Source organism: Pelmatolapia mariae, linkage group LG16_19, assembly GCF_036321145.2.
Source record: "Pelmatolapia mariae isolate MD_Pm_ZW linkage group LG16_19, Pm_UMD_F_2, whole genome shotgun sequence".
Classification (NCBI taxonomy): Eukaryota; Metazoa; Chordata; class Actinopteri; order Cichliformes; family Cichlidae; genus Pelmatolapia; species Pelmatolapia mariae.
In genome coordinates, this window is record NC_086241.1 from 11,108,949 (window position 1) to 11,130,927 (window position 21,979).

Genomic DNA, 21,979 nt, shown 5'->3' on the forward strand with positions numbered 1-21,979 from the left:
CTTTTTTTTTTCTTTTTTTTATAAAAGAGACCCAGCAAAAGTTGCAATCTGTCTTCTCTTTTGTTTTGAACATTCTTTAACTTAGTAAAATTTTTCCAAATTTTATAAACTCTGTTTAAAGAATTCAGAGGTCCAGATACCCTTACATTCATTAAACAGTGCAACCATGGGTACTAAATTATGGGTATGGACAAGTGCCATGCATGTTAGTTTTCTTTCTGTACATGTTAAAATAAATGGCCTGCTTACATTTTTTTTAAAAATGGTATAAGCTGAAAGTATTCCTTCTCTTTGTAATTTCACTGTCTGAAATAAAATGTATGCATTGACACATACTCTCCTGGAAGAAATAAATGCGGTGTCCAATTAGTATTAGATGTGATTATAGGACTGATTCTGCCAACAGTTAAACACTTTTCCGTTGTTAACCTGTCTTGGGGTGCACTACAAAAGTAAAGCAACATGCTGTATTCTGTATGTATTTCAAACTGTACAGTTGGTCAAGCAGTTGATAATCTAACCATTCGAGGCCCTCTGTACAAACACACTCGTAAGTACACAGTGTTTGGACAACCCGTCTGTCTCTTCTTCATTGGTGGAGTCCTCTCCAAGTAAACTCTTTGACTCAGTTGCTAGGAAACTTCTGCTCTGTCTCTGCCCTCCTGACTGCGAGCAGACGGCTCGCTCCTCCTCGTGATGTAAGGACGCTGTAACATAAACAAACACATGTCATACTAAGTAAAAGCTGAGCTGTTACTCACTGCATTGAGATGGGTTTGATGCTTATATTGGTCATTTTGCTGTTGTCTGTGTAACATGAGAGTGAGTACCTTCTTATCACTCTCACCATGCACTTGTCACTCTGCTGTAGTCAGACACACAGGCTGTAATTTAAGGTGGTCTAAACACCGAGTCTATTGACCCTGATTGTGTAGTGTGGTGTCAAACAAGTACCGCCTTACAGCAATAATCCATTCACTGATAAATGGTCACAACAAGACCAGCAGTACGAGTTTTTTCAAGTGGTGTAAACATTTGCCAGTATTGTAGCCAGTTAGTCATTTAAAAAAGGCTTTAGTGGGTTTGCTGATATCAGAAACACTTAGTTAGCTGTCAAAATGAACAAAAACCATTAATCACCCTGAAGATTGGCCCTTAAAGCCACTGGCTGACATTTTCAAGTTTAATCAGACTCGTGGAAGAATTTTAAAATACAATAAGTATTCTTATCTATCAGAGTGAGATTTGGAAAAACTTCAGTTTTATTTACATAGCACCAAATCACAACAGTCACCTCAAAGCACTTTATATTGTAAGCTAAAGACTCTACAGTAATACACAGAGAACCCAAACAATCAGACGACCCCAGATTAGCTAGCACTTGGTGGCACTGGGAAGGAAAAGCTCTTTTAACAGGAAGAAACCTCTGGCAGAACTAGGCTCAGGGACGGGAATCCATCTGCAGCAACTGGTTGGGGGTGAGAGGGGGGACATGGGACAGAAAACACACTGTGGTACAGAGGCAGAGGTTAATAAAGTAAATACTAAAAGGTTCACTTAGAGCCTTAAAATAATGATGTTAGTGAATCTGCAGCTCTAGCGAATCAAGTAGAGCAGAAAGGAAGCACCAAATACCCAGTTTTTCAGTCAATGTGCCATCCCAGTAAATGCTACCTGGTAAAGATTAATAACCAGAGTATCCAGGGTGTAGGAGCTAAAAAAAAAAATACTACCAGCTTAATAATGTGTAGGTCCTCTAAAACACTTTTGATCCCAACAGGACTTCTGAGGACATTATGATGTATAGAACCAGTACATTGGCAGTGGATCTCTTAAATGGATGTGGCTTCCTGGATTCTGACACAGAATTGGAATCTTGAAAGAGTCAAAGGTGGGTGTTATCCGGATGCTACAACACAGAATGAACACCATCCCAGACGGGCACAGCAGAAGGAAGCAGAAGAATATCATTTCAATAAGGCCTTGAGTAAATGTGGTTATGCCAGCTGGATCCAGGAGCGGAGGGCAACTGTTGCTTAAGCGAAAACCTTTAGTGATGCCTTATGTGTTAGTGTTTTTAGAAAATGCATCTCTGCAATAATACTCCTGTCTCCGTGGCTTTCAAATCCCAAAACATGTTACCCCCAAGGATCGGGTCCCCATTCACAACAACAGTAATATGGTGTATTCCAGGAGGCTTCACGGACGGCACGGCACGGAAGAGCTACCCCGTCAGACCAGGACTCCGCAGTCTTATTTACACCTACAGGTCAGTGGACACTCTTACAATGAAGAGGATGTACACATCCTGGACAGGGAGGAATGCTGGTTTGGTCAGGAACGACCATCTCTGAACCAACAATCAATGCAGTGCTTGCAGTCGTCCCCCACCGATCTGTGAATAGTACTCAGTTTCATGATCACTGATCAATGGCCATGACCCCATGCCCTGTTGTTGGTGCTTCTTTAGGTTAATATGCAAATATATGGTTTTTAAGGGTGGGGAAACTGCACTCAGCCAAGACTGATTAAGTCACTTAGACAAGTGACGAAATATTTCTCCCACTGGAAAGCTACATCTAGATGAATAAAAGCAACTTTGTGAATGTTAGGCAAAAGCACCTGTCTGGATAGGTGAATGAGACTTGTAGTAAGTGCTTTGAAATGTCAAAACAAGTATCCCACAAAGTGAAATGGATGCATTGAGGAAACTAAGGGTGAGGTAGCTTGGCCAAGGATACTTTGGTATGCACACTGAAGGAGCTAGGGATCAAACCATTGGCTTTCTGACTGGTAACCACTGGACCAAAAAAAACAAAAAAAAACCCCAAAACATTTCAACCTTCTTCTTTAAGGCATTAAGGCAAACAACAAGGTAACTTTTAGGCTGTCTCAAAACACGCATAGCTATATTTAGGTAGATGACAGACATGTAAACCCACAACCTTGATATAGATGAGCAAAAGAGGATGGATGGATAGAAATTAGATTATTTTTAATCATCTCATAATATTTATTACAAAATACGTGTACAGAAAATGAGTCGTACAGTGACGACTCGTTTTCTATTTAATTTATTTTCAATCATAGTCTATTATTCAGTCATCGATAGCTGGAGCGCGCCCCTGAACGCGCCAGGTGCATATGGATGCTGTTTTCAAGCTCAACAACGTACAAAATGCAACATCCTATGGGGCCCTTCAAAGTAAGAGTCTCGGTAAACATTTTGTATAATTTCTTATAACTTAAGTCTTACAACGATTTAAACGTACAGTAAGCATATATAGATAGTCACATGTTGGATTTCTGAACTTCGAATAGCATAGAATAGAGCATAAAAACTTGTTATAATAGCTTCGTGCTCGTATTTTGAACGCTATCGCACTTCGCTTCCGGTTTCTTCTTCGCGGGCTTTTGGTGACTTGACGCAGGCGCCGCTGCTGCTGCTGTCGTCAACCTGCAGCATCAGAAAACAACAGGCTAAAAACAGACTGGCGTATCCCGGTGAAGATGGTGGCCAAACAGAGGATCCGCATGGCCAACGAGAAGCACAGCAAGAACATCACTCAAAGAGGAAATGTAGCCAAGACGCTGGTGAGCCGCTAACGGACACGCAGAGCGACGCCAGCCTGACACGTTAGCCCAGAGAGGTGACGTTCAGCCCGGCGTGAGCGCAGCGGTGATGGTAGTGCTGATGGTGCCAGCTGTCAGTTAAAGGTGTCAGGGTGCTGAGCGTGACTCAGGAGCTTCGGCGTGATATGTGCGGTGTGTTTTATTTCACACGGAGCGGATCGGGGTGTAATTTATTCAGACTGGATTCACTCCGCTCGTGACCGCCGCACACTGCATGTTGCTGTCCGGGTGAAGAGGCTGCCGTTAGGGCAGGAAAATAGCCGAAACCCGTTAATTCTGACATAAAATCAGCGGTAAACGTGAGAGCACGTGTGAAATGCATTGATTTAAAAACAAATAATTGGTTGTCATCAAGGAAAAGGAAAATAAACCCCAATAGATCCATCACTTTATTTTACTTTACATTGTGGGCCACATACAGTCCACTTTGATCCTAAGTGGGTCGGACCGGTGAAACTTTCTGTCATGGTGAAGAAGTTTAACTACACATTAATTACTGAGATATCATAAAGTAACAGAAAAGACTTGTTAGAAATAAATATATAAAAAAAATACAAAAATGATTATAAGTAATGAAACAAAACAAATGATAAAAGGCTTTTTGGTAAATAAAAGAACGTACGATTTATTTGGTATTTTTTTGGAAATTTTTGTTGCTGTTGTTTGTTTTACTGTGGACCAATTGTTAAAAAAAAACAAAAATAAGACTTGTAAAACTTACATTTTGGACTTTTAACTTTATTTATGACCTCCTTCACATTGTTTGGCGTCTTCACCAGGCCAGTTCTGGCTCCTGGGCCTTATGTTGACACCCCTATGTAACCAGCTCCCAGTTTGGATTCAGGAGACGGACTTTAAAACTTTCCTTACTTCATGGATTTCACCTATCACGGATTATTTGTTATAACGTAACTCCCGCGATAAACGAGGGACCACTGTACAGCACTCTACATTTTTCCTGCCTCCCCTAACCCCCAACCAGCCCCTCACTGAGCCTGATCCTGCTGGAGGTTTCTTCCTGTTAAAAGGGAGGTTTTCCTCCCCACTGTCGCCAAGTCCACTATTGTATAATGGTTATCTTACAATATGCCTTGAGGCAACTGTTTTTGTGATTTGGCGCTATGTAAATAAAGTTGAGTTGAATTGAAAAAACCATGCAATTTCTGCATGCTAGAAAAATTGGTTTCTTTCACTTACTACAGCACAACAACCATTTGGGCTTAAATTTTAAGAAAGAAATTTGCAAAAAAAATTGCAGAAAAGTTTGTGGTGGCTCATTGCCTAGAAGATTTTTGTGAAGTCCCCCCCCCCCCCCCCCCCCAAAAAAAAAGACAAAAAAGAACCAACTGGAGCTTTTCTCTCATTTAATTGTTTTTGAATCAATGAATGTGGTGTAGTATGAATGTAGCAAAAGCTGTAAAATCTAAGAAAATACAGTTAATGCCAAAATAGGTGAGCTGAACAGGAGTCTTTGCCCTTTTGACATCCCTGCTACTCAACATGCTTGTCTCACCTGCTCCCACCTTTCACTGAGGTCATTGCAGGTGAATGGCAAGCTGATAAGAGACAGAAAATATCACAAAGCAAAACCAAAAAAAATCACTGAATTAAAAAAGTGAAAATAGATGTTAGATGGCTGGTGTGTACACTAAGGGCACCAATAAAATATGAAGAAATCTAAAAATAGTAATAAAATAGAGGACATGTACTAGGTACTTGATCATTAAATAGTTTAATTATTTTATTTGACATAAAAGAGCAAAAAAACTGAAATAAAATAAAACTTAATTATTGTTTTTTTCCATTATCTGCTCTTCTTGGATGAATCAAATTACACCGCAGCGCTTATGAGTCTATTAGTTACTATTAATTACTTTTAATAAATGACTGTGGAACTTTTTTAAATATCTTTAATGCGTCCTTCACATTTTCATTTTTATCTGCACTCTTTTCCACTGCTGTGGATTTAAACATTCAGTAACTTTAGTATCTGTTCTCAAGGTCAGTAAAGGGATCGTGGAGGGTTGTCTTCTCTTTTCATTTCTGTCAGTCTCAGTAACTCTATTCAGTGATGTCAACATTAGTTTTCTTCACATATCCTCCTCCTCCTCACATGTTTCACATCCCAACAGCAGACATGTAACGCAGCATGTCAAACATGCGGTCTGGGGAAGCCACGTCCAGCCATCCAGAGGGTCAGATTGGTTTCACCTTTTGTAATGGCTTTGTAAATTTTGCTCTAGTTTTCCAATAAAGTTCCATGATAATCCTTCTCTGGTGATCCCCATGAGGAGTGTAAGCATTTCTAGACCAAGATGAGCTAAAGACAAGCAGGTTTTGACTTTTCCCACTGTGACGCCAGCTATAAACTACAATGTACAGACACACTGGCCAATTTATAAGGAAGGTGTTGCAAGAACTGTTGATGAAAGTCAGGATGGAATCATACTGCCATATTATTTACACCAAATTTGGATCCTACCATCTATATATTGCAGCAGAAATTGAGTTTCACAGACCAGGCCACGTTTTTCTCTTCCAATGATTCTTGTTCTTAGCTGACAGGAGTTTCACCCAGTGTGGTCTTCTGCTGCTGTAGCCCATCTGCTTCAAGGCTCGATGTGTCATGGGTTCATAGATGCTCCTCTGAATGCTTTGGTTGTGATTATCAGGGTTTTTGCTGCTAAATCCTTGAGCTGGTTGCTGGTGTCTGATAAGATATGTACATGTTTTTTTAAAGAGTGAATGTCTCATTAAATAAGAATAATTTGGAAAGGAATAATATTTTTCTTTGGTTTTTTAAAGTTAAAGTGAAAGTTTTCAGACTATAGAGGTATTTTTAGATGTACAAATTCTCTCCCTTCTTTAAGTTACTGGCAAAATTTTTACAGGTTGAGCCCACTTGAGATCAAATCAAGCTGCACGTGGCCCAGGTTTAACACATCCAACCAGATGAGCTCATCACGGCTGCTCTCTAAACCTTTGACTGATGAGCCACTGTGTAAAGAGGGAGAGAAAAGTGCTGACCCTGCACCTTTCAGTGTATAATTAGACTCTGAGGTTTATCCCTGGAAAAACAGTTGTTGAAGTTTAAGAAACACAGTGACCAGGACAAGGAGCAGGGGAGCTCAGGGAAGCCTCTCTGTGTTTGCTCGGCAGCACATTTTTGCTGACGTACATGATGTGTGTTTCTCCTCCACAGAGGCCACAAGAAGAGAAGTATCCTGTCGGTCCCTGGCTGCTCGCCCTCTTTGTATTTGTTGTGTGTGGATCAGGTACGGCCCTTTTCTTTTTTTAAAATATCTACAGAAGAAAGTGGTTTAAACTGGTCAGTGATGCTGGATTTTAGGACCTAAAGTCAGACTGATGTGATGTATCAGTCTGTGAGTGAGATAATCAAAGCATTAAAGAGCTGCTGGGTATTGAACAGATGATTGGACCTTCAGTAACTGTGTTAAATTAAGTGTTTTATATACACAGATAAGGCTTATTTCATTTTTAAAGGCTCACTCAAATGTTAATTAATTATGCAGTTGACCATTGGAGCTCCACATCCCCTCTCCAGTAGATTTATTAAGCACTCACATTTAATCAGCCTCATTGGAGCAGGGCTGTGTTCACAGGGGAGTGTAGCGTGTCTATTGATGCTTTAAGACTAGAGTGCTGTGAAGTGTGAAGTCTCACATCGTGTTACTTGTCTGTTTTTAGTAAAAGAGAGGTTGACCCGTATTAAGCTCCTCCTCCATTTCAGATGACGGTGGCATCAGTAGATAATTCAGTCTACGGGAAAATCCCAGACATTTTTTCAAACCCAGGGTGTAGTAAATTTTTCTCCAAAGTTGAAACGGCCTATCGATTTGCATCACCTTCACGTCACGTCATTGGAGCTTGCGTCATGTAGCTGTGCCGCATGACAACTTCGCCAGAAGTCTTACAAATCGCTTAGAGGACAGCATGGATGGGATCAGGGGTTAAAATGTAAATCTAATAACTGCGTATTTTAAGTACTTTATGTATATTTTGATGGTAAAGCATTTGTGCTACCACTTGAGTATGATTAAGCCCTAAATACTTCTGTCGTTACAATAACTTAAAACTTAAAAACGTCTTTTAAATGCTCATTCGAATTCAATTCAAAACGATGAGATTTTCAGTGTGTTTCAGTGAGCGACCCACAAACTGACGCCACATTTCAGGGACACATATCTGCTGCAGTTTTTAAAAGTGTCACAGAGTTGACAGGACTTTGAGCATTTTTAATGTGGCCTCCATTTAAAAAAAAAAAAAAAAGAGAGAGCTGCTGATTGGAGCGGGAAATCGGACCCAGGAACGGGACAGAGAATCCAGATGAGAAATGATGTCATGGCTGTTTACTACACTGTTTTCCTTCCCGTCAGGGCTTTGACGTCATGTCTCCCTGTGTGCTCTCAGCCATATTTCAGATCATCCAGAGCATCCGTATGGGGATGTGATGAAGGAGAAGACTCTGGACCCCTGCCCTCTACCCCCCAACCCTCCTCATGCCCTCATAGAGCCTGGCTAACCCTCACCTGTGCACCCTCCAGAGGTCCAGAGATGAATGCCACTCCTTGGAGAGAGAGAGAGGGAGAGAAGCATCCCCCTGAAGCTGACCCTAAAGACACCACCCTGCCCCTGATCAGCGTTTACAGTATTGCAGTCTGTGGTACTGACAGCTTTTCTATGGACAGTCTGAGACCACGCCGGCTGGAGATCGTGATTCATTTTGTGTGTGTGTGTGAGAGAGAGGTGGTGTGTGACTGTGCGACCAGTGATTCCTGCTAACAATGTGCCATACTTGTGTAATTCACTGTCAGTCTATGAAGAATGTTTTTTCAAATAAACGTTGAGCATTTAGAAAACGTCCACGTTTAATTCTGCTGTCGTAGACTCGGTTTTACCAGAGCACGATACTCACTCCACCCGTCAGGTTTCATGTTGTAGGTGGCAGCAGGATGGAGCTAAATGCTTTAAATGTCACCTGGGGTACGCATACAGCTCATTTGTTAAGCAGCTATCAGAACTTTGTGTACATAATCTTGCATTTCCAGTTTAAATATGGTTTCCCTCTAAACAGAGATGGTGGGTATTTTCAGTAATGAGAGGGATCAGGGGGTGATTTAGAAGTTTGAGAATGACAAACAAAAACACTGCTTTGCTCTTTCTATATTTAAGGTTCAGTTCAGCCACCTAAAGGGAACAAATGAGATCCCAGTGCATTAAACCAGTGTGAATATCACCTTGTTTAACTGTGTTACTGCTCTGTGGATATAATACATATTTTTTGTAATATGACTTAATTTCTGTCTGCTAAGATAACATTATTTGATATGTAAACACTGAATTTAATTACATCTGCAAGTTGATCCAAATTTCATATTTTTTTTTCTGGAGCTTAAATGCATTTGTTTGGGGTTGGGTTTTTTTAGCGTCACTTTAATGGAAGTCTGTAAAATTCCCTGACTCTTAAATACATGCAGAGCCCATTGTGGTTATATGTAATTGCTCGTAGGAGGCAGTTTCATATAAAGAAAGAAAGCCATGGGAGGTCTGGCCTTTTTGGATAGTTTTCCCTCCACAGCAACTGAGGAAGGTGAGTTTATTTTATAAGTCATCCACCTGGATATTGGAGATCTTAGAGATTGTAATGGCCTCTCTAACTAATGCTACAGTCACAATGTGCAGCGGTCTCATTCATTTTGTAACAGTTGGAGACGGGCACCTGGTGTACAACTACTTGTTTCAAAACGACTTTGTTGTGTAAAGATGGGCATAAAACAGTGATGCGATGGGCTCCGTCTGCCATCAGCTTGCGATTGAAAGGGACAAGTGGGCAGTTATGAGCAATCTGTGATAATACTGTGATTAAATGTGAAGTACATACATGGATACATACATACACAGAAATTTACATAAACTCCTTTTTGAGTCCAGTCAGAATTTCAGCTGTTAAACTAATATTGATGCAGTTGTCACGCTCCAACCTTCTTTAAAAAGAAAAAATATATATATACACACAGCTGCCAACCAGTTGAGTCAACTCCCTTACTGCAAAGGGTTGAGTTGCACTAATTGTCCAGTGGTTGTCAGAGTTTAACATTAGACTAGTTCCCAGGTTTTTTTCAACTGTAGCTGCAAACAGGAAGACCAACCTAACCTCTTTGACTTTTTTTTAATTTAATGCAATTTCAGTTGCTTTGTCTTTTTTATTGTTACTATATGAAGGGGATACGTCGGAGGCAAGTTTTAAGTTAACCGTGTCACAGTATTGTAGACATCTAGAGTGTCAACCTCTTGTCTTTCAGTCTCATCACAGAAACATTTTACCAAATTAATCCTAAAATTAAAGCGATTTCCTCTAGTTTATTTCAAGTTCACAAAATCATCTGTTTTATTTTAGTTAATGCTCCACTCTTGTCCAAATGTGGTCACTCTTTTCATTCATGAGCACAGTAATTGGACAGGAAAACTGGGGAGGGGAGGAAAAAAAAGGAGTCATTTCTTCCTTAACCATGTTTATTGAAAGTTGTGAAGTGCAGCTGTCAAGTGCAATTGTGGTATGTATGTTACAATATCTCATCCGGTCATTGCGGAAACATGCACAGAACATGAGCATACAACTGATACACAGAATGAAAAAGAACATCTCTAGAGTTTGTATTTTCCTTTTTTTTTAAGTTGAACTTTAAGATATTGTTCATCCAAAAGTATTTCACTGTCAAAAAAAAAATAAAATAAAAAGTGCAATACTCCAGAAAGAAAAAGAGAACCAAGTGGAAATGGTTTTACAGTCAAGAGTTAATGTTGCAGTAAGGGTTATGGACAACACAGTCGGGCTGCTTGTTGTCAGTTAAATATCCTAAACTCCTCGTCCATCCACAGTCCTGAAAATACAGCATTAAAAATAGATGACACAGGCTGGGCAAGACTCATCTGCATCAATCTGTGTGACCTAGATAGCATCTGTTGTTTATCTTCACCACCACCTCCTCTCTATTTTACATGATACTTACACTATACAGAAATATACATCATCCTCTGCCCTCTCGAATCTTTTAGGAAAACAAAGAAAAGGGGGAAATATGCAGCTTAGCCCAAAAGAAGTCTCAACCCTGTCTGATAAGGTTTAAATTACATGCCACTGCAGGGCTGAGAAAACTGCAATGAGGAGCTTCGAGGGCAAAAACGAGGAGGTTGAAATACTGAAAATAGAATATCATCATCTCCATAAGAAACCACGGTTTGTTCATCCCATCAACCCACAGCTAAAAGATCATACCATCATCATCAATGCTGCAACATGCTGCTGTAAAGAACCTCCCCTCCCACCCCAAACTCCCCCATTCCAGATGGGGGAGTCTGTGATGATTGCTCACATTCTTCATTTGTCATTTGGAGAAGGCGTCTTCCTCTTGAGTCCGTCAACCTGGAAACTTCCGAGAGGGAACATCTTTTATTTACATCATTCTGCAAAACAGGAAACTATCAATCCTGCTGCTCCACCCACTGGTGTAGTCGACATCACTCAGGCACAGTGATTTTTTTTTTTCTTCTTCTATTTAAATCTAAGCATTGTTTCCACTGATGAGCTGTTCCTCTGTAAGACATTCTAGTTGATGAAAAGAGGGGGACTTTTTTTTGGCAAATGTTCAAAACAACTTCATGTACAGCATCTCAAGATTGTCGCCCTCCCCCCGCGCCTCCGAGCGCAGCCCCCGCTCGTCCCTCTGTCTGCATCCTTCTGAGATAAAATGTGCAAATTCTCATCTTAACGGCGTAGCCTCCTGCTGTGGAAGGCAAAGTTTGGCTCGGCGGCTGTGCCAGAGCTCAAAAAAACAACACAAACAAACAAAAAAAAAAAAAAAGTCAAGTTCTCCACCTGGGCCAGGCTACGCCGAGGGGCCGGAGCTGTGTGTGGCAGACTGGGAGAGGGTGGTGGCGCTTGCGGGTCCCGGTGTGGCGGCCGTTTGAGGGGTAGGTGGCGAGCCTGTCTGAACCTGGGCCTGGAACTGGGCCATCTGTTCGGGGCTCGCCAGCGTCTTCAGCAGCGTGTTCTCCTGCTCTAGCTGGGAGTTGCGCTCGATCAGCTCCTTGATCTGCTCCTTCAGCACCTCCACCTCCTCACGCACGGCGTACATCAGGTGACTCTTCACCAGGTCCTGAAAAAGACAGGAGGTAGAGGTTTACAACAGGAATCCACAAACATCAGGTAAATCAGGTTGTGCCTTTAGGCAAAAATCATTATTGTAACCGTATGATGTGAATTTAAATTTAAGGATGATTTTGATAAGGAGAAGGATAAAATAACAGGTAGCATCTGTTAAACCAAATGGAAATTGCACATTTTTACATTTAATAGGTATGCACCAATTTGAAACACAGCACCATTACAATACCAATGTTTACTAAATAAGCTGTAATCCTCACTGTAAGGAAGAGACTGGACAAGAGTCACAGGATAATACACACTGCTGTTTATCAGTCCCGTTACACACTGAGTACCTTCTTTTGCTGCTTTGCACACATTGAAGTCAGGAGTGAAATGACATTGAATCAAGTTGGTGACGACACATTATGCCGACTTAAAATTAAATTAAATCTGCCAGAGGCTTCTTCCTGTTAATAGGGAATTTTTCCTTCCTACTGTCAGCAAGTGCTGGCTCACAGGGGTGGGAGGGGGGTCGTCTAATTGTTGATGTTTTCTCTATATTACTGGAAGGTCTCTACCTTACAATACAAAGCGCTTTGAGGTGACTCCTAAGGGTTGATCTCCTCAGTGAGGCGAATTTAAGGAAGGAAATGTGACACAGCTATTGCCTTATACAAAACTACTAACAATTTTTAGTTGTTTTATTTATTTAAAATTTCCTTTTAATTATTTAAAATTTCCTTTTAATTATTTAAAATTTCCTTTTAATTTTATCAATGTTGTTGTGACTAATTAGAAAGTAACATTCTGGATCAGACTTTTAATTTATTATCCTCTTCAGTTGCTTTCTGATTTCCAAAAATCAAATGTTCTTAACATTAAGGGGCATTTATTAAAATCTAACTAGACTTTAAGGATCCAGCTCATTTTCAATTGCAAACACCAGCTAAAGAAAAAGCTACCTGTCTTATGTCTTCACCTGGACCAGATGCTGATGGCCTTAAGGTGTGACTATTGTGCATCATGAGACTGTACACTGAAAATACTGTTGATCATAGTTTTAATGATCTGGGAAAACAAACATTTAAAGCTGACCTATTTTATTTGGAAAAAGTCAGGAACTTTCATTCAAGCTGAAAGTATCCCTAAATTGAAGCTGTGTGTTATCTTTTCATGGAAAAGCACTGCCAGCCTTCATTATACTGGACTATTTTATGCAAAAACTAATGTGTTTCGAAAAAAATAAAAATAAACTGCTATAACAACAAAACAACAACAAAATGACAGTTACCTAAAACATTAAACTAACAGTTCATGAAGGAGTAAGCGGAAAGAGATCTTTAGAAGCGAGTCTCTATGTAATCTAATCTGGGATAATACAATAAGAAGATGATAAAAGGAGAAGCGTGAGAGGGAATATTCCCAAGGTGCTACGTCAGCAAGCCGGCCCACGTTTAAGTGCTAGCCAATCAGAGCCCGAGATATTTATAACCAGGCTGCCAGCCTTCCAGTTTGCCTAGCAACAAGAGCTGACAGCAGGGACAACAGAGACGTTAGATTTTTCTGGAAATAAAGGGCTCGATTTTTTAATGCTTTGATTACGTTTTGATCGGCTGTTGTGCTTATAATTTTATATTTATTTAATATTTGAAATCATCGGGATGTCTTTCAACTTGGAACCAGCGGTTAGTTTTGAGTTAGCTAAACTACTTTCACCTTTAGTCGGTCACTCGTCAGTCTCACACTATTGCACTCTATTCTCTAAGTATTAGCGGTTTTATTTCACAATTCGTTAACGTTTCGTTTGCCAGAGATTCAAATAAACACTTAAGTACACCGGGATGACGAAGCTCCAGATATAGGTGATTTAGAAGAAGTAAAATACTTTTTTTTTTTAAAGGAATACCCTATTAAGACATCTTATAGCAATTCGAAGACAACAAATTAAAGGAAAAACTCACCATCGCTTGCTCTATCTTGTTGTCTATGGCCACAACGCTGGCTCCGGATGAACTGCAAGAGAAAAGAGAAATAAATCCATTTTAAGCCAAACTGTGCTGCAATGGGAGGGAAAAAAAGAAAAGCAGCAAATAAGATGGATGGAGAGAAATGCAGAGAATAGAGGAAAGCAAACCGCGGAGCCTGAGGAGCTCCCTCTATAGAAATGTAGGTCGCTACTAGAAGCATCTGGAATTTTCTATAAAAGCAGGAACTCTTTATGCTCTTTTTCCCCCCCTCACAGTGAGCATTTACAGTCAGCTAAGCTGGATGCTACACAGTCATGAGGAAAAGGCACAGCGCTGCAGGTGAAGCAGCTGACGGAGCATTCACCTATTATCGAGCTGGACGTGCGAGCTCTCCGCGCTCAGCAGCGACGACAGGAACGATATGGAAAAATTCCTCAGCTGGCACACGCCTAGATCCATAGCCATGGTGTAGCACGGAGCATTCATGCTGTTCATGATTTACAGGCTCTGCGTGGCACATCCACGCGCTTCTTTCCCTGTGTGTTTTTCCCCCTTTCCTTTTGTTATTGGTCCCCTCTCCGGTAAAGCTAGCGCACTGACTGCAGCGGTACGGATGTAAGCCAAGGTCAGTTCATCACAGCGACGCGCGTACACACAGATCTGCAGCTCAGGACGAGGCTGGATGATTTATCCACACACGCGCAGAAAGAGGCAGACCTCCGATTGGTGGAGGCTGAGTCTGTTTGCGTAATATATGCAGGGAACGCCCACACCTGCAGCTCTGCCGACTGGTTTCGGCATAAAATCATAGTCCAGCAGCACAAAGGGAGAATATCCGAAAAACAGCTTTCCCCCCCATAATCATATATTATTGAATTTAATCATTTTAAATCACTGCTGGATGGCCATATCTTTATCTGTACTCACAGGCCTAGAGACTAGCTGGCAATCCCCTGGCAACTACCCGTCGCTAGAGGGGAAAAAAAATTGAATTCCCTGAATGCCTCTTCAAACACGCTTACAGTGGTGAGGCTCAACATTGACATGAAGGTAAACGTATATGTATTTGGCGAGCATTTGCAGAAAATCTTCCTTGCAAATGACCGGCAATCGCAGCAGCTTGGAGATTTCTTTTTTGGCACAACCTGACCAATTTAACCTAAAAACAACAAGCAACCGCTCGCCAACCACTCAGTGAATGCACATTTTTCCTCAAAATGGTGAGCACGAAGATCCGTGCAGAAATCTGCACATCTGCCAGTCATTTGTGACCTCCACATTACTATTGCACACGCCCAAAACAGTGGGCTTCAAAGTAGTAGAACAGCTTTCTGCACCAGAGAATAATAAAGGCTCTACCCTTTAGGAGCAATGCAACTTTTTGCATGGACCAAAAATTAAAACACCAAAATAACGTTTGTAAAAAATCTTCCTAAACAACAAGTAACTGAAGATTGTAACAATATGGAGTGCAAACTACAAAACTTAATATGGTAGAGCAGAAAGGGAATGAGCATAACTTAAATACTTATAAATGATCAAAACTGTGCTTCAGTAAAGTACCCATGTAAATGTACTAAGTTGCTTTGCACTACTGGTCCTAGAGAGCCACGCTCTCGTCCAAACTAAGGCATTATTTCATTGGCACCCATGAGGGCCAGTGTCCATTATGAGAAAGAGCTTATAATACGGAGAAATGGCTCAGGGACAGATAAGACGATAAATTATTTAGACAAGACGCACAAGGTTGACGGACAGGGAATGTATCAGCTACTGCTGCTGTAATCTCCACAGTAAGAAAGACTTTCATCCAAGGGGGTCAAACTTAAAGGTAACATTTAGTTATTACTTAAATTAATTTTCACATGTGTTGTGGTGCCTGTGGGTAACTTAGATCCACTAAACCTATAACATCCATGTCTTTGGAGAACATGCCAACCCCACACAGAACAGCTGAAGTCTGCTCCTCCATGAATCTGGTTGTGCTCGAGGTTTCTTTCTGTAAAAAGGAAGATCTTCCTCCGTACTGTTGCTGGGGGTATCTCCAATTCTGTAGGGTCAGTGTGCTGTTGTGAATTGATGCTAGAAATAAAACTGAACACTGAAACTCCAGATGAAAGTCAACTTGGTCCATGTAATCTGCACTAACAGAACATAATCAAAAGAACAGCTTAGCTTTTATTTTAGGTTACACAGAAATGAACGTATGTAAAATACTTCAGGTGTGCACTTAGTGTTATTTCGTGTACATATGTTGCCCCCTTGCGGCCTTGTGATGTACTGCACTTTGAGGATTATTATCAAAGGATTCTGGCATTAAAAAGACTGGAAACCCCCCCAACTGCCTTACCAAATGGGAACAGAGATGGTATACACAGAAATAAAAAGGTCCTCCACTTCCAGACCATTTATTTTCTCAAATATATGCAGGCCAAACACCGTATAAGCACATTTCAGAAAAGAAATCCATCACCCCACAAGTCTCTCCTAATTGAATAGATTTTAAAAGATACATAACTGAGGCAGTTTGTCCTCTACATAAAACAGTGTTGACTCTCGCAGAATATACCATTATGTATATTACAAACAAAATGAGAGAAAGACCTGGGCTTTCTTTTTGAACACAGTGAGTGGGATTTCCAGTGTGAGGGGAGCAGATACCTCTGTTGTAAAACAACCATTACAAACTCTGAACCCTCTGAAAAAGATCATGTTCACCTATAACAGCCTTATTAGACAACATATTCAATTTTTCATCTGCCATAAACTGTTGCTTTCTGAAACAGTGAAACTATGTATAAAGAAATCAACATTTGTCTGGAAAATACTGGTCAGACAAATGTGGTTTACACGATTAGTTCTGTGGTTTTGAGCGCATATGGATGATGCATTTAATTTGCTTTTATTATACTGGTATACATGTCTGTATATCATTCTGATTTAGTTTGTGTAAATACTCAGTCCCTCATATCATAATATCTGGATTTATTTGTTGGAATTTACAATAATCCAATGAAGAACTTAATATTTCAATTTAGTGAAATAGAACAAAGTGAGGAGTTCTTTAGTGCCATTTCATAATGTTGTACACCTATACTTTTTCAGATTGGTTGTTTTTCATCTTTTGACTGCTGTAGCACATTAAATTACAGACTTTTGGGATACATACAAGTACATCTGATGTGCAATGGCTGTGTTGGGTTAACAAAAAGTTAAAACAGAAACAAAAGTAAATAAAGCAGATGCTCCTCCTTACTGATGCAAGATGATCCATGTCTACACATTTTTTGAGGTTTTACTTTAGAGACATATTCGTAATCTTACTTACTTTTCTACGTTATTTTATTTCATCCTATTCAACTGAGCTTTTTTCTTTATGATTAATTTCACTTCCACTAATTTTGTTTTGTTGTTGGTTGTGTTTACTGTTTTGGTTGCTATAATGTGGAAATTTTGCTACTATTTTTTTAAACATAAAAACCTCTTATCTTGCCTAACTCTACACTGTTATCAAATGTCTGTCTTCAAGGCGGTCATGGTGGGTCACTGCAGCTAATTTGACTGAAATCTACACACCCAAATGTTTTTTCACACACTTTACAGATGGGAGTCTTTGTCCAACAGACTCAAACAACTCCTACATTTCCAGACATTTCCACATCAGACATCCACAGAGCACCACCCTCTCCCATATACCTCCCTACGCCCTGTGAAAAGGTCACTCTCACACATTCCCCAAACACACGCAAAGTCCTCAAAATCTCTTATACAAACTCTTGACATTCACGCCTCTGATCACACCCATGTCCACATTATACAGCAATCAAGCCACAAAACTAGTGTGAAGAAACTTAAGGTCCAGTCTCTGTGGTCAGAACGAGTTAATGTTTCATCAGGAGGTCAGAATGCGAATTATAACCAGACAGCTGAGAAACAGGCTTGCCAGCAAGCACAGGACAGCTATGAAGACAAATCTGTGGCAAGCAAGCTGGTATAAAACAAAGAGGACTCAACATCCCCATGAATTCAACTCAGGGCCCCAAAAAATAAATGCCTGTATTATTACAATTAAAACCCTGAATCAAGAGCTAAAGACTGAACAGAGCAACGTGTAAAACATTCACTTGGATTTTAATGTTAACACTTTACAACTTCTTTGAACTTCTGTCGTTTCAAGTTTTACTGGTTTCTTTTATGTGTATGTGTGTACCTTATGTTTAATAAAACTGCTTTTTATATTTCTATGTATTCTTATTCTTACAAATAGTCACAAGTGTCAATGATCTTGTGCCTTTGTCCTGCAGTATTACGCCCAAGAATAATTTTCCATCGGGAAAACTGAGGCACTGAGTACTACTGACTGTGGAGCTTAACCCTCAAGGGGCCATATGACGCACAACTATTGTCTTTTTATTTTATTTTATTTATTTATTTATTTTTAAGAAAGACTGGATAAAAACAATGACAATTCTCTACATCTAAGACTTGCACCTGTAGCTAATTATTTTTATTACCGATTAGTTTGGTAGCATCATATTTAAGTTACATGTTTTACTGAGCCAGCAGTAAAGATGAAACCAAATCTACAAACAAAAAAGCAGTAAAATCTCAGAACTGCAAAACTGGAATGATGAAATTTTGGACATTTTTACATTTTGATGTATGAAGTACTACAGCAGGCTGTGTATAGAGAAGAATGGGAGGGGTCTAATCTTAGTGTTTTCAGGTGAAGTATTCAAAAACAAAAGCACCAGCTGGATACCATAAGTCACCTTTACAAATGGTGGCTTAAGCTAATTTGGGCATCAGTAAGCACCAATACTATGAACAAACTGTTTTTTGTACTCATGCCCGCCTCGCACACTCTCGTCCTCAGTCAAACACTTACCGAAAAGCCAAGTACCTCAATAAGAAGCTCTGAGCCGTGCTTATCTCTTCCGGTCAATTGACTGGAAGAGGGTTTAGCCAATTATCCACACCCCAAATAGCCAGTACAAGAGCGGCTGCTGAGGAGTAACACCCATGCATAAGGTCCAAATTAGACCTACACATATGGAGAGTTACACTGAGGCTTGGTAGGAGCTATACGTGTTTATGCTGAAAAAATTTGATGCACTTCCAGGAAAAGCCAGGAACAAGCTTTTCAAGGTGCAACTTGCACAAAAACACTACTGAAACTTAGTAACTTAGTTTCCCCACACGTGATTTAAACCTAATAAAATCCTGAACTAAAGCCCTCATCAGTGAAGACAGAGGGGTTTTTCTTTTTACCTTCTAGGACAAAATTTTAAACTGGTTATAAAGTTTTAACTCAAATTATCAAATAAATCCAGAGTTTCTGACAGAAATGTAGTTAAGTCCGGAGGCTGGGAGAAACTGAACTGATGGAAACAGGTTAATAGGCTAACAGCTACAGCACCACTTCTAAAGAAGTTGGGACACTGACAATGTTATAAACCCGTATTTCATTCAGTTAATCAGAAACCATATCAAATGTTTAAACTGAGAAAATATACCACTAACAAACAAACAAACATCCCCTCAACTTTAAACAACAGTCCATAAACATCTGAGGAGAGCAGCCAAACAGAGGAATGTTGTCCCATTCTTGTCTGATAGAGGATTCTCGTTGGTCAGCAGCCCAGCTCATCTTTGTTGTGTCTTATTCGTTTCATGATTTTCCATTGGTTAAAAAGTTGGAATGCAGGCAGGGCAACTCCTGAAATGTGTTGCTGCCATCAAAATTAAACTGAGTGAATATTTGTAACGAACTAATAAAATGTCTTAGGTTAAACATTTGATAGTTTTCTGTGTTCTACTGAAATCTCATAAAGACATATTTTATTCAGTCATCTTTTTTTGTAATTGGGTTGTATATTCATTGAGGTGCAGTCTTTTTTGTCTAAATATCCTGGTGCTTGAGCTTGACTGTGGGCCAAATTAGACGCACATGTACTGTTTTGCAAATGTGAGTGGTCCAAGTTAACTTAGTAAAACTGCAAGTTGGCATCCTAAACAGCTAGCACCAGCTTTTGCCCACAAACTACTACATTTGTATCGATTGCCTCCAGAATTCAAAGAATACTCCAATAGTTGCCAGTGAAGATCATGCAGTATTTTTGTTTGTGATACCCAGGCCTACTCTGCACAACTTAAGTCGTTCAGAAACCACAAAAGTTGCCCCCTGCTGGCCATCACAAAGATGCAGTTCACATTTTCCCACCTTTTGACTGGTATCAGGTAACACAGAAACAACAAATCAAATTTTATTTAATTACAATTGTGGCTTTCAGACATAAAAACAAAGCAATCATCCTTTTTTCCCTTTACAGCTGAAGCTTTAGTCCCTCTGTAAAAGCCCAAAGTAACTCCTCACCAGGCTGCGGCATGTTTACGACTACAAACACCCTCCAATGAACTATATACTCCACACTGCACCTTTGGAAAAAAACAAAAAAACCCAAAAACCTAATCCAGAGTTGAAGCACCTCACAAATTCAATTAGACATTAGTACCCATTTTCCAACTCTATTTAAGGCATGTTTTCGTTGCTGAGGTCTGCATGAGCGTGTTCTTTGTTTCTATTAAGAAAGGCAGCAGTTAAAAGCATCCATCCATCCAAGGCTGGAGCCTATCTCAGCTGTCCCAGTATACCCAGGACAGGACAGCTCACCAGTCCATCACATTTCAGTTTATTTCTGCCATCACCATGTGCCACAGATGCAGTGAACCCATTAAAATGCTGCTATGAAAGTCACAGGAATTCTTCTTTATTCTGTTTGCTGATGTATTACAGAACACTGTAGTGTTTAAAATATGCATGCAATAACTGGCAGTGTCATACGCAGGTCAGCCAACCGATGAATGGCCTCGCTACTTTGCTGTGAAACAACACACCAGCCCAGTGACCTAATGAAGAAACTTAGAGAGAAATAACCCAGCTCCTGGATGATGTTCTACTTTTATCTGAACAAAATTACTGAGCACTTATTTCAATAAAAACTATGTACATGTAGCTGATACCATTATAAGTATAATGTACAACACCAACAACAATGATTTTAACCCATTTTCAGTGCATATTATCGAGAACACCTCAACAGGAAGTACAGAAATGACACTGTGGGCTGCATCTGCTGCGAAAATAGGACAACTTCATATGAGATGATGGGGGAGATGGCCCCATTTTGTAACAAGAGGCCAATTAAAAAAATAAAACAGCAGAATTTGGCAAAAAAAAAAGAAGAAAAAAAAAAAAAGCAGCATGCTGTAGGTTTTAATTACTCACCCCACCAGAAGATATGAGTAAGCAGCACACATGGACTACACAGTGTATCGTCTACTCGCCATCTGCACATTTAGTATACATCAAACACTCCCTACAGTTTATCTGCTACACATGAATTAAAGAACATGCAGTGCTAATGCACCCCTGAAGCCCTGCATGACTGAACCAAAGGACAATATAGCCATGCAGCCTTTTGTGTGCAGCTACTGTAGTGACTGGTCTATTCACAGCTACCGTATACAGACCCCTTTAGGGAAGGGGGTGAGGTGGTGATGGCGGTGGGGGTTCCCTGTTTTCATTTTACCTTTTGAGATGCTGCTCCAGCTCCCAGAACAAAAGCTTCATTGCCATCTCGTCATGGCCTTGCACTCGTATCCCCCGCACTCTCATGGAGCCGTCCGTCAGCAGCAGCATATACACTCCAGAGTAAGCGCAGCAGCGTGTCCCTGACCTTCTTTGTTTAGTGTGGGTTTTTTTGTTTTGTTTTGTTTTTTTAAAAAAAACAAAAAAAAAAACCCCAAAAAAACACCACTCGTGCCTTATTAAATTCAGCGTGCTAGATCACAGCAAAAGACGCAGCTGTAGCTGGACAGTGAATAAAAGGCAGCGTGCCAGGTTATGACTGTACATGAGCTCCTTATTTTTTTCCTCGGTCACTCATTTGTGTTTGAATGGCTGACTAGTGAGTGATTTACTGAATACAGCCAGTTACTGAGCCGGTGGTGACGTGTGATCATGTGATACTAGGAGTTACATAAACCATCACCGCAGATTAGCATGTGGACCAATGAGTTCCCTGCTCCTGTGGTCTCTATAGCCTGAGACATATGCAAAAAATAATAATAAAATAAAACAGATCTTAAAAAAGATTACGCGGAGTCTCAGTTTGTAGCATTCTTTGGTCTCAAGAACTACAAATCAGTC

The 21,979-nt window shown here is 40.2% G+C and overlaps 2 protein-coding genes across 2 annotated transcripts in view; one reads left to right on the top strand and one right to left on the bottom strand.

Annotated features, from left to right (window-relative positions):
- Positions 1-3,427: 3,427 nt before the first annotated feature.
- serp2 (stress-associated endoplasmic reticulum protein family member 2) lies at positions 3,428-8,498 on the top strand. Its single transcript, XM_063499204.1, has 3 exons — positions 3,428-3,594; positions 6,836-6,908; positions 8,065-8,498. The coding sequence occupies exons 1-3, from the start codon at positions 3,511-3,513 to the stop codon at positions 8,103-8,105; spliced, it is 198 nt and encodes a 65-aa protein (XP_063355274.1). The 5' UTR covers positions 3,428-3,510; the 3' UTR covers positions 8,106-8,498.
- Positions 8,499-10,149: 1,651 nt separating this feature from the next.
- The window catches only part of LOC134643992 (TSC22 domain family protein 1-like), a 41,485-nt gene continuing 29,655 nt past the window's right edge, over positions 10,150-21,979 (bottom strand). The window contains exons 2-3 of the mRNA XM_063496612.1: positions 13,762-13,813; positions 10,150-11,810 (exon numbers count right to left, since the gene is read on the bottom strand). Coding sequence (XP_063352682.1) covers positions 11,541-11,810; positions 13,762-13,813 — 322 coding nt within the window. The 3' untranslated portion in view covers positions 10,150-11,540. The remainder of the gene's footprint in view (positions 11,811-13,761; positions 13,814-21,979) is intronic.

Bases quoted from the DNA above. Each gene is read 5' to 3' on its own strand.
- serp2 (XM_063499204.1), top strand. From the start codon at position 3,511: ATGGTGGCCAAACAGAGGATCCGCATGGCCAACGAGAAGCACAGCAAG. The intron at 3,595-6,835 runs GTGAGCCGCTAA...TCTCCTCCACAG, and splicing joins GAAATGTAGCCAAGACGCTG to AGGCCACAAGAAGAGAAGTA. The intron at 6,909-8,064 runs GTACGGCCCTTT...GTGTGCTCTCAG, and splicing joins ATTTGTTGTGTGTGGATCAG to CCATATTTCAGATCATCCAG.